Below are 12011 nucleotides of genomic sequence, written 5' to 3' on the forward strand. Positions count from 1 at the left end.
GATAGTGTCGAGTCTACAGTGTCAAGTCATGTATTTTTGTATTTTTTGTTAGCTATAAGTAAGTGTGACAAATAACATTAGTTTATTTTTCAATTTGCAGAGCGCATTTTTGTGAATGTTTACAAATATTTTTTTGAGAAAAGTGCGGGGAAATACGGAAAAGGGACCTTTTAATAAACAGCTGAATCACAACAATAACAGCATAAGTAAAGTCTATTGTATTTTGCTACATTTGCTATGGTAGACAAGTACCGAAAGGCAAAATTTCCCTACCTTCTTTTTATGAATACCTACTTTAATGAGAATTTTATTATGATAAAAAAATTTCGGACCCTCGGCTTTTATATCTTTGGTGGCTACATCCCTCCGTCTAGTTTTGGGCTAGATCTTCGACCGAGGATGGAAACTTGCATCTTGTTTTTTCTTTATTTGGTACATCATCATCTAATAATCCCGCTGTGGGTTCAGCGTGAGGGAGTTTCAGACTCTTACTGACTAAAACCCACCACCATGTTCCTGCTTAAGCTCTTTTCGCGGTACCTCTTTCGAACAATCCCGCAGCCCCAGCAGGCTTTGGCCCTGGTGAACTTGAAGCACTTACGAACAAGATAAATTCCCTTTATCACCTAAATTGAAAATAGTTTAGTACAGATCTCTAATGTAACAATATAACGATTATTACAGTGACCGTTAATACTCCGATTAATGGTTCAAACTACTTGATACAAGCAGTTATTTGTTACGATTCTGAAACTACAGTGTTAGTACGAATTACAGTCTAGACGGGCAGTTATCCTATGTCATTTAAGCTGTTATAAGTTTATAGTACCTAGTTTCGGTAAAGGTTCAAAATGAATGGTTGTAATTTTGCATTTTTAATAAACTGTTTAACATTGTTTTATAATTATTATTGAGTCAAGTAATCCATAACCGAAATATTATAATTTAACAAATACGTAAAAAAGCATAACATATAGACTACTAACTTGTCCTGTAACTGTTTTGAGGAGGTCAAACAGGCAGTCTCTCCATGTGAAATACTGGTACTCAGCTGCATCCGCTCAAGCTGGTAGCTGACTTCAATATGGTTGGGAAAAGGCTAGACAGTAAGACGAAATCAACCGACAGTTTTGACCAGTCCGTGTAATATAATCCATAGTACCTACAAACATGCTTGGCTAACGACTGAACACGAGACAAGTTGTTATTGCCTGCACTTTCTATTCAAATACTTTAGAATATGTTTCGGGGCAACTGCGGTTACAAAAAACTAAAGGAACTACAAAAAATATCTAGCAGTTGATAGAGTTGAAACTCGAAAAACTAAGAATATTTTTAATAATTTCCCTACTTCTATATGAATATTTTACCCAGTATGATGTCTATTTAAGTATGTAAATTATGACTGTGCTTCAAGTTATTTTTTTTTTCGAAGATACAATTTTTTTTTCAAAGATGCCATAGATATTATCAGATAATATCAAATATTCTTACGCTACGACGAACATCATTGAAAAACAGTGTATATTTTTTTTTTATTTCCCTCCTCACAAATTGGAGCCAAATACAAAGGAGAACATTAAACATGTTTTGAAACAACCTACCAAAAACAAAATAAAAAAATATTTTGGTCCGAAATTCTAAAACGCTGGTCACAACAAACTCCCTAGTCGCGCATACAATATCAGACAGTTTTTACAAGCACTGCTTCGTAAGCATCGAACATAAATCTTGATGTGCCCTACGAATATTCTATATCAAAAATAGTGTTCCCCGACTCAGCATAACTTAACACATGAAGTAAGTTCCCTCAGAACTCATAAATACAGATAATAAATTGATACTTGGTGTTATTACTTCGATTTATTACTAGTGAGGATTTCACGCCTTTGTTCCACGGAGTTTGGCAGGAATTCAGATTCTGACTTTTAAAATAATCTATCAGTACCTACTATGTCGGTACATACATAGAGCAGTCGAGATATTTTGAATGTATAATGTAAATAGGACCGTTTTCAGTAACAAGACAAACTCCTTTTGCTAAATCAATCGCCAGACAAAAACTGGTTTCATGAAAATTACTCGTTCAAAAAAATGTGTTTTCGTTTTACCAACCGGATACTTAAACAACTGTCGTGAAATTTCCCCTTAGTTCTACTACAGCAAATTGATAGAATTGACGCGCCACTTCCTCAAGCAGACTTATATTTAATCTTATACAATCTCCCATCTTTAATTACTTTCTCATTAAAAGAACTTGTAACTTGTAAAACCTTTTATTTCTAACAACATTTTAATGAACTACAAACTTGAAACAAACATAGTTAAAAACAAATAAATACTACAACATAGTTAACGAAAACACAAGGACAGTTGACGACAAAACTTTTAAAATAACCGGCTGTTCACAACATCGTAAACCGTGTACGGTAGTAAAACGTTTCTGCGGTACGACACGGACACGATACGATATCTCGCTTACGACACGACACGACACGACGAATTTGCGATAACATCAACTATTGTGACTAAGCTTTATTTGTGTCAAAACTACGGTTGAAGAGTTTAAGGAATGTATAGCTGGAGAATTTGGTTTTAGTTATATTGGCAATTAAAAAACTACAATGAAAAGTTAAGCACAATAAAAAAAAGATGAAAAGAAGAACACTTAGGAGTAAAACATACTGCTTGAATGCCGCTAATTAGAGAACAATTTAAAATCAATATTTTGTCTCGCGTGGATCCGCGAACTGTCATACAAGGGGTTAAATATCATAAACTTTTTCATATATGGCTTGGTACGTGGTAAGGGGATAAATACAAATAATAAATGCACTAACCTATGCCCTAACTAAATAATGAGGAATTTACGTCTTTTGTAATCCTAAGACCATCTTATTTAACAAACCTTACACAAACTTTAAAGACCATATTAAAATATGAACACTTTTCAACCCATACTTTATCCCTCTACATAAAGGTCACTGTCAATCACGTCGTATAAAGTCGAACCAGCCGTTTTATCGTCTATATAAAAAATGCCCATAGATGTGGTGTATACATGGAGAACAAAATGACTAGCGGAGGTGCCATAGCGGAAAATCTCCTAAGAAACTGGCGCGCCAAAATGCAGGTGTGCGGGGGACAGGGAACGTTACTGTCTTCACTCTTACACGCCTTCTTTAGACCCGATGATTTTTTGTAATACCAAAAATCGTTGCCAGATTTCTCAAAGAAAGAGTTATCGCGGCCTTGGTTTATGGTGGTTTTTCTTTATTTTTGCCATAAAGAAAAGATTTCTCAGAGAACCCGAACTCCTCGTTAGTTCACTCGTAACTGATTATTTTGGTCATGCCTACTCTACCCATTTTAGCTAGAAGAAGGCGCCTGACCAACCTGTATTACGTATGTCATCTCCGCTCATCTTTCCTTACTCTGTAGGCGTGTACCATGTCCTTTGATAGGTTTTTGGTACATTTTCCACCGTTTATGATCGGTAGTGTTATTGACCCCTCTAAGTTTTATGACCAGGAGTAAGTGGCTTTCTGGTAAGTAACAACTGTGATGACAGTATATTGAGTCACTATAAGTAACTAAACTGTAGGTATTCGTAAGTGACATTGACCCCTGATTTAAGAAATTTAACAGTAAGCACTATTTTTGTCGAAATTACAAGTTGATTAAAATAGCCTCACAAACGTTACTGTTACAACATGAACTATGTACTTTTTTGATACATTTTCTCATTAAAAGGCTAAAACGTGGAAAGAAATCAATGAAAAACTTGTCATTAAAAAAGTTTTACCTATGTCTTAAAAAAGAGATGTATCCCAGACTTATGTTGTCATAACTAAGTAACTAAACTAAAATGAAAACAAGATCCTAAAATGCCAAAGAGCAATAAGAACTCTATGAATAAAAATAATAAATACTTTTTCATATTCAATTCTTAAATCAAACGTATCTGTCAAAATGACATTATGTCACTGTTATTTGTTGAAGTGAATACACCAATACCGAAAAATGTGTAATAAAAAATAAAATAGTTCTTTAAAAATAAATCGAAATCACTGAGTATCAAAAATATGGAAAATAAACCTTAACCTGGTATGGTAGATAACAGACCGTTAAGTAAAATGGATGAAGATCGTGGTAAGTACATAACACAGTCATACATTCACGGCCGTCTTTACACTAGGTTTTGCTCACGTAATTAATTTACGACACATACGAAATAATATATCATACGAATTTACAAAGCCCCTACTTACGATAGTTACTTGCCTGATTTTAGTGGAAGCAATTTACAAGTGTAAAGTTGAAGCTGATAGCGGTCTGAACCAAACCCTCATAAATGCTTAATGTACATAATAACAAAGTGCTTGAAATAATATAAATAACATCCAAAACGATGGAATTCGAAATAATAATATTACTGAATAATTTCAGATGATATGGGTGAACTTCTAGACCTAACCCCTTCATCATCCGAATCATCGTATTCCACAGATGAATCAGAATTTTATGCACCACAAGTTCCTATTGTCCTCGAACTACACGATATTAAAAAAGATGATCAATCACCAGGACCTGAGAATACGGAGAATCCTGTCGTTACAGGATCAAAATTGAAGAAGCATAAGAAAAAGAAAAAAGGAAATTCTGCTAAAGATAAGCGTCATTCCACTGAGTCCACTGAAACGGTGTCTGACTCTGGTTCTATACCTCCAACAGCTGCAGAAGCTAAAGAAGAGTTTTATGATGCCCATGAAAGCTATCATGCTATACCAGGTGAGTGGAATAATGCATTTGTTAAAAAATAAACAATTCAATCACTGCATACTGATACGCCTTGTCAAAAGCCGGAGCTCTAAACAAAATTATAATTTAGCTGGCCTGGTAACAGGGTAACTTTGTTGAGGAGGTCAGATAAGAAGTCGCTCCTTGTAAAACATTGGTCCTCAACTGCATTCGGCTAGACTGGAAGCCAACCTTAACATAGTTGGGAAAAGGCTAGGCAGATGATGAAGAACTTTTGAAATGTTGGAACGCACGTCTTACACACTTTTGCTGTTTTAGAACCCAAAGTAACGTATTTCACAGAGAACCAAGGACCGCTAGCTACCGCACCGACAGTGGCTGCAGTTGCAGTCCCTCGATTGCAAGATATTTCAGAAAGCAGCGATATCTCTAAGGCTCCTCCTGTCGTGGCAGCGCCTTCTGCAGAAGAGCAAACCACTCCACCAGCTACGAAGAAAGACTCGGCTATTACTGTTAGTATAACTTGGGAACTTCGCGCAGCCGTATAAAAATGAACTATCTAACACAGAAGGAAAGAAAAATTTTATTTATACTGAAAGATTTCTCCAGATCGATTGAGTGCCTGCGATTTTTAGGCTATGATTTTCATTTTTCGGCTCCAAAAATTATGTAATTCTTCTTCTTCTTTCGTAATTCTTAAATTTAAGAGTAATTTTCAAAGGTTTCAAACTAGATTATAAAAGTTAGATAAGCAGTTGCTCTATGTGATTCGGAATTCGAATCCACAATAGGAAAAGCTCGACACGACACGACGAAGATCTTGTTAACAACACAAGATAGTGAAATTAAAACATATCACCATTGCATACAAATAAGTCTCATTCCTACGAGTCTCACAACCAATCAGGCTGAAATGAAATTCTGAAAAGCAGACAGGTTTAAAGAATTCGTTTCATTCTGTGCTATGAAGTAAAAGAAATGTGTGGGCGAGGGCGACCTTCCCACACCTTTTCCGAGACACTGAACAGTCCACAATATACAGGGCTTAGAGTAGCAGACCAACAGGAACTACCAAGAGTCACATCTCTGTGCGAAATAGTATACTAGTTTAAAGGGGAATGAGGCAACGCAACAAATAGTGATTGCGCACTCATGCATTCCATATCGTTGCTCATGCAGACAACAAAATTTATGAACACGAGCTTTAACTTGATACACCAATTTTCCCATTCAACATTTTGCATAAAAATATTTGTCAGATTCTAGTACCCTGATATGCGTGTGTACATAAGAGTATGATTGCCGTTCTCGTGCTTTTGGCAGTAGGGATGGCACGGCAACAAAGACGTCTCAGTTGGTTAATGCTCTTAGACACAGTGTGATACAAACACACGCCCGATTTGAGACCAATGCCAGAGCAAGCACCTGTACATATTTTTCTATAAAAAGATAATATTCCTTACAAGAGATCTCTCAAGTAAAGTACATAATCGTGTTTATTTTATTTACAGAAACCAACATCAACGCAGGAATAAGCCGTTTTACTGGTGAGTTGAATTTGTTTTTAGTTAAACATTTTTCGGTATTAATCAAGCGATAATTTTTGAAATCATTGTTTGTATTTGCTCTTAAATGATGTAGATGTAACGCAGAATACTCAATACATTTCAGTTTTAAATAGATATTGATAACTCGGCGCGAGAGAACTACTTTCCCGCATATAGATAAAAAATAGCCTACATAATATGATACTTAGAGAATTAGTAGGTTGTTTGTGAACAGCTTTGTGTAACTGAAAATCAATGTTTGCGTTATTTATCTTTCAGATAATTTGTCCAGTCTTCAAGTTCCTACTTCTAGTCATACAACTTTAAGAACAGACCTCTATGGTTCAAAAACATTATTTTAAATTGATCAATAAACAGAATTTTTAAATACCACAGCCTCTGCTTTCATTATAAATACCTACTTTTAGAAACGATTTCAATGATGAGCTTTGCCTAGGTTTTAGTTCTGCTTGACGCGGTAGTTCCGTGAATGGATGACAATACAAGGAGTTCCACCGTATTTGTGCTATGTTATGTCGACATGCGAGTGGCAAAACATCTACCTAGCCTTTTCTTATTATGGAAACATTAACTTGAATTTCAAAGAATTACATGGAGCATATTCCTTTGAGGTTGTGGTTGAAACAGCGGGAAACGGTCTGATTACCACAAAATAAAATATAAATAAGAAAAAAATAATACAAGATGCTCGCGGTAGGTGTCTCAAAGCCATTTCAAAACATGACGATATCTGTGGCGAACATCAAAACAGAATTTGTTGGGACCGAACGCTTTAATGTTTATCACTTGAGGTCCCACAAATTCTGGCGCCCGGGTGTCACCATTGTGCGGACAGCCCCGAGGACACGGTGGACCACACAGTCCAGGTGTGCCCCGCATGGGAGGGGCACCGCCGGGTCCTCGTCGAGGCTTTGGGCGGCGGCGACCTCTCGCGTCCGGCCCTGGTTCAGGCCATGGTCCGGGGCGAGAGGGAATGGGATGCCGTCGCCTCCTTCTGCGAAGCGGTCATGCTCGAGAAGGAGGAGGCGGAACGCCAGAGAGTCCGCACCTCTCATCCCGGCCGCCGCGCTGGACCAGGTAGACACCATGGGCGCCGGGTGTCGCGAGATGACTCCCGGCCACCGTAGGCGTGGGTCTGTGGGCGGTGAGTTCGGGTGGCTCATCGTCCCTCTGTCTTCCTAGACGACAGACCCGTGTCGACGGCGCGCGTTGTTCCACGCGCTCCTCAAAGAGACGTCAGCAACCCCAGCGGGGCCCAGCAGGGCCAAGGCCTGCCGGGGCTGCGGGTTGTTCGAAAGAGATACCGCGGCCCTGGTACATAAAAGGCCTATGACGGAACACGACGATTTTAGTCAGTAAGAGTCTGACACTCCCTCACCGCTGCTAACCCACAGCGGGAGGGGTCATTTGATGATTTTACGTCGATAAAAAAAAAAAAAAAAAAAAAAAGGTCCCACAAATTCTTCGAAATAACCGCGATTTTTCGAAGTAAATATGGCTTTGATCACTCAAAAGGAAATTACGATTCTTACAAGAAATGCAAAAGTACGAAGTTTTCTCAAGAACTACGTCACGAGAGATATTTGTATAATTTTATGGCGAAGCTTTTAAACTGTAAAGCTGGACTCAGATGGAACGCTTAGTTTAGTTACAACTAACTCTTCACCGCGATTCCACTCGCATCCCGAGTGAACTATAATAATGTTTGAAACCTGTTAAAAAGTAGCTGACATCCCTACTCCAGCTCTAGACTGTCTATGTATCAAATTGCATTTAAACCAGATTACTAGTATTGGCGTGGAAGTGCAACAAACAGAAAGACAGACCTTTTACATTTAAAATATTAAGGAAGTCTACAATGTAAAATAATAATCAAATCATGGAAGTAATAGTGGTATGATGTACAGTCCAAATTCGTACACATTTAGCGAAAAAGTTTGCTACATCGTAGTACACATTTCTGTTTTGCAATATTATCGTAAAAATGATAGTTCAAATAATATGATTATTTTATTTCACGATAATTTATTCTCGTTGACGAAATCGGTCCATGTGAGTTGACCCATAAGGGCATTACACTCAAAGGAGGTTTACAGTCACGCTTAAACTAAACACCCTCCTTCGTTGCACAAACCCATAAACGGTCTGTCGTTGTCATGGCGCCTGTCAATGATAGAGTAAAATTCTCAGTGTCTTCATTCGTAAGTAGATAGCAATTCTTTAATAACCGGAGGTCCCGTATTTCGGGACTTTCCGAGGCTTCTTGTCGAGTAAGTACGATTTATATTATAACCTTGAACTGTTTTAGTCAACCTGAAGAGTTTTGAGGCCTATTTTCATCATGTGAAGGCAAATTGTATGTTAAGAATACCACCATTCCTTTTTATAGCAGGTAAGAGGTTGTTCTTGATGATAGTGAGGTTATATGTATCAGACGTCCGTATTGTTATAGAATTATGGTTTAAATTTGAATTTAACACTCTGATGGATTGTCCCACTTATCTCGTGTACTATAAACAGTGTTTGTTGTCAGTCTCATCCTTTCAAAGACACTTCGATGAAGGTCTCCTTCTGCGTATTGATTATAAATTATGGAATCTATAATTACTTCGAAATCAAGCGGATCAACATCTCAATATCCAATAAATACATATTATCAAGTACTATTTCCTATAACTTCAGAATTTCCTAACGTTACACAACAATAATTACTCTTGACTTATTAATTACAGCTTGAGCAGAACCCTTAACCCTGTAATTTGCCAAACGAAATTAATTTGTGCCCCTCCAGTCGAAAAGCTTCATTCAATTTTGGTTGCACGTCAAAGTATTTCGATCGGCAAATACTCGCGGTTCCAACGAAAATGTGATGGCAATCAAGCTTATTTGATTTGAAATCATTTAATATTGACTTTTGGGAGAATCAAAGGGGTTATAGCGAAAATTCCGCTGTTGGTTTGTCGGTTTTTGGCGATTGGGAATGTTTGAAACACTCCCTATCTGTGAATAAAAAAAGAAAATTCATTCAAGTATGTTTTGCACTTTTTCCACTAGACTTCACTGCTAAATATGTTTGAATGTGGGTTGTATCAAATAATTACGAGTCTTTCAGAATAGAATAAGTCTCATATCATTGTTAAGAAATATTACGTCAACTCATACAAATTGTACTCGCAAATAATTTAATGAAAGACGAAAACGAGACCATAATTGTAGCTGAGACTGAGAATGTCGAAATATGTGAAATATTTACTTATTAAACAAATTATGAATGGTAATAAAGATCTATTTGCAGCCATGGAAAAGCCTGCTCGCTACAAATCAAAGAATAAGAAGCTAGCCGCTAAAGCAAAGACATCGAAGAAACGCAAAAGTGACGGTAATTATATTCTGGAACATTTAAATTTAGATCTTAAAACACCCGTTGTTTGCTCAGTATATGGGTTGTATTTCATATCTGCTCAAATATCCGTGTGAATCGATAGTTTTTCATGACTAATTATTTAACTTAACTCAGCCTAAAATTTTTTTGGCGTCGTCATGGTCGTCAAAAAGAGGGGAGACTCTTATCGTCTAAAACCACCTCAATGTTATTTGTCACCAGAGCGATCGGAGCTGCCTGCGATAAATACATCTCGAAGCACATCCATTTCTCTGTCCACCAGCTGTTGTGCACGATTCTTATATTATATTTTTTATTCACAGGTCCAACTTGTTCTATGTTCTTAGCAGAGTTAACCAGAAAACTGGCTTCCAAAAAGAAGCAGGAAGAAGAAGAAGAACACTCACCAAGAAATATTGTCCGTAAGTATTACAGCAAATAACAAGAAACATACAGCAGCCTAATTTTATAAATGTAATTTAACATCTTAAAGTAAGCAGACAATAAACAGACATAAATACTTGTTTTCAGAAACAATAATAGACAGCATCACAAATGCCTTACCAGTCAAAATTTCGAGAAAATCTCCACAGAAAATTCCATCACCCATGAAGATGGAGACACTGCAGACATTCGCACCAGAACTAATACCCAATGACATACTAAATATCCCGCCACCAAACCCCCCATCACCACCCGTTCCACCGATCAATGACGATGTTTCTATGGAAGAAGTAGAAATAGCCGTACAAAAACCAGGAACATTCAAAATGCCCAAAATGCCTTTAGTCAGCAGCGAAGTCCTCAAAATGGCAGTTATAGAAAGGAAAAAGAAGATTCCAATGCAAGACCAAGCAGTCAACACGGGAACGGAACACGATGTCGCTACGGAGATCGCTAAACATGTTAGCACGTTAAGAAAAATATCTTTGATAGCGGAAGAATTTAACCAGAAAACAGGTGAGTCTATTTAATGAATTGAATGTACATCTTTCTGTTTCTGTGAATCCAAAAATGACAAAACTATTAACATTAATATTTTTGTTTCAGCCAAAAACTTAAAGGAGATAGTAGACAGCGTCCAGGAAGATCTGATAAAGAAACTAGAACAAATACAAGCAGAGAAAAGAGCTGCTTCAGACAGAACATTCCACCTTGAAACTGAAAGCGAAGACCGAGACGATTAAGCAAGAAGTTTAGATAATCATTTAGAAGAAAACTTATTTGACTTTTGCGACTCGTGTCAAATTCCCGTTGTCAAAATGAAATGCAATAATAATTAGATATTCATAAAATTGATTGTAAAAATTTAAATAAACAAAAACAAAGCATTACTAATCTGGTTTTATTTTGTGATAATAAAATATGTAAATGGAAAGAAAGCAATTTAACTAAAGGCAATCTTAACCTACATGTAAGTTACCCGTGTGATAAGCACTCGTTTCTGATACTGTAAAGACAAGTACCGAAATTATATAGTGAATTGTGAACGAAACTAAACATTTTTATGGTTTTACTAATGCTGTTGAAATAAGGAATATTAATACTACAAATCGACCAGCAAACAACAACAAAGAATTATTAAGAACGATTTATCTTGAGGATTGACATCTTCAAGTACTTGTTGATATAAAATTATCAAAAAAATTGCAATCAACATTGATGTTAAGCTCAAAATGGAAGCACAACCCCAAAATGAAAGTACGAAGGAAACTTTCAAATATATCAACGTTTCTCAGAGAACTAGGATGAGCAGGAATAACTCTAAAGAAAGAATTTGTACCGGTAAGTGCGTGTATTTACACAATGTACTACGAGTATTTCAAGTAAACAAATTAATTTTTTATCAAAAGTAAGTGTTAGGTTGACATGAACAAGCATTGGAATTTTATATAGTTACTCAATCATCCATATCATATCATTTTAACTTCATAGACTAATAACAAATATTTTACAGTAATACATCCTAACCCAAACTATTCAGATCATATGAGAGGAAAAAGTAATAGTAGATTACCCAGAATTGTTCGAACGACATCGAAATTGAAGCCTACTGATACCTCTCCCAAAATGATTGAAGATTCTGGCAAGTTGGAGATATCATTAAAATAAAATATTATATTAGTTTAACTTTCAATATTTGATGAAAGAATTCTTCCAGGTGACTCACCGCCTGGTCCAAGTAAATTGACAGGCTTTACCGTGAAAATGAAAAAAGAGGATATACGTATGTAGTAAATGATTAGTATATTTAGCTATGAAGTATTCGATTTGATCAGATGCTCACAAATAATCTGGAT

At 36.5% G+C, this 12011-nt stretch overlaps 2 protein-coding genes across 2 annotated transcripts; both read left to right on the forward strand.

Moving 5' to 3' along the window:
- Window positions 1-4109: 4109 nt before the first annotated feature.
- LOC124630173 lies at window positions 4110-6296 on the forward strand. The gene is made up of 4 exons (XM_047163901.1): window positions 4110-4152; window positions 4450-4791; window positions 5104-5273; window positions 6273-6296. Exons 1-4 carry the CDS (start codon window positions 4110-4112, stop codon window positions 6294-6296), a joined length of 579 nt encoding a protein of 192 aa, XP_047019857.1.
- Window positions 6297-8687: 2391 nt separating this feature from the next.
- On the forward strand, window positions 8688-10898 carry LOC124630785. Its single transcript, XM_047164785.1, has 5 exons — window positions 8688-8721; window positions 9625-9708; window positions 10035-10133; window positions 10243-10671; window positions 10762-10898. Exons 1-5 carry the CDS (start codon window positions 8688-8690, stop codon window positions 10896-10898), a joined length of 783 nt encoding a protein of 260 aa, XP_047020741.1.
- Window positions 10899-12011: the final 1113 nt, after the last annotated feature.

This window comes from Helicoverpa zea, chromosome 5 (genome assembly GCF_022581195.2).
Source record: "Helicoverpa zea isolate HzStark_Cry1AcR chromosome 5, ilHelZeax1.1, whole genome shotgun sequence".
In the NCBI taxonomy this organism is placed as follows: Eukaryota; Metazoa; Arthropoda; class Insecta; order Lepidoptera; family Noctuidae; genus Helicoverpa; species Helicoverpa zea.

Excerpts from the sequence above, each read along its gene's own strand:
- LOC124630173 (XM_047163901.1), top strand. The coding sequence starts at position 4,110 with ATGGTAGATAACAGACCGTTAAGTAAAATGGATGAAGATCGTG. Across the intron at positions 4,153-4,449 it reads TAAAATGGATGAAGATCGTG|ATGATATGGGTGAACTTCTA; the intron begins GTAAGTACATAA and ends GAATAATTTCAG. Across the intron at positions 4,792-5,103 it reads AAGCTATCATGCTATACCAG|AGAACCAAGGACCGCTAGCT; the intron begins GTGAGTGGAATA and ends CGTATTTCACAG.
- LOC124630785 (XM_047164785.1), top strand. The coding sequence starts at position 8,688 with ATGTTAAGAATACCACCATTCCTTTTTATAGCAG. Across the intron at positions 9,709-10,034 it reads GAAGAAACGCAAAAGTGACG|GTCCAACTTGTTCTATGTTC; the intron begins GTAATTATATTC and ends TTTTATTCACAG. Across the intron at positions 10,672-10,761 it reads AGAATTTAACCAGAAAACAG|CCAAAAACTTAAAGGAGATA; the intron begins GTGAGTCTATTT and ends TTTTTGTTTCAG.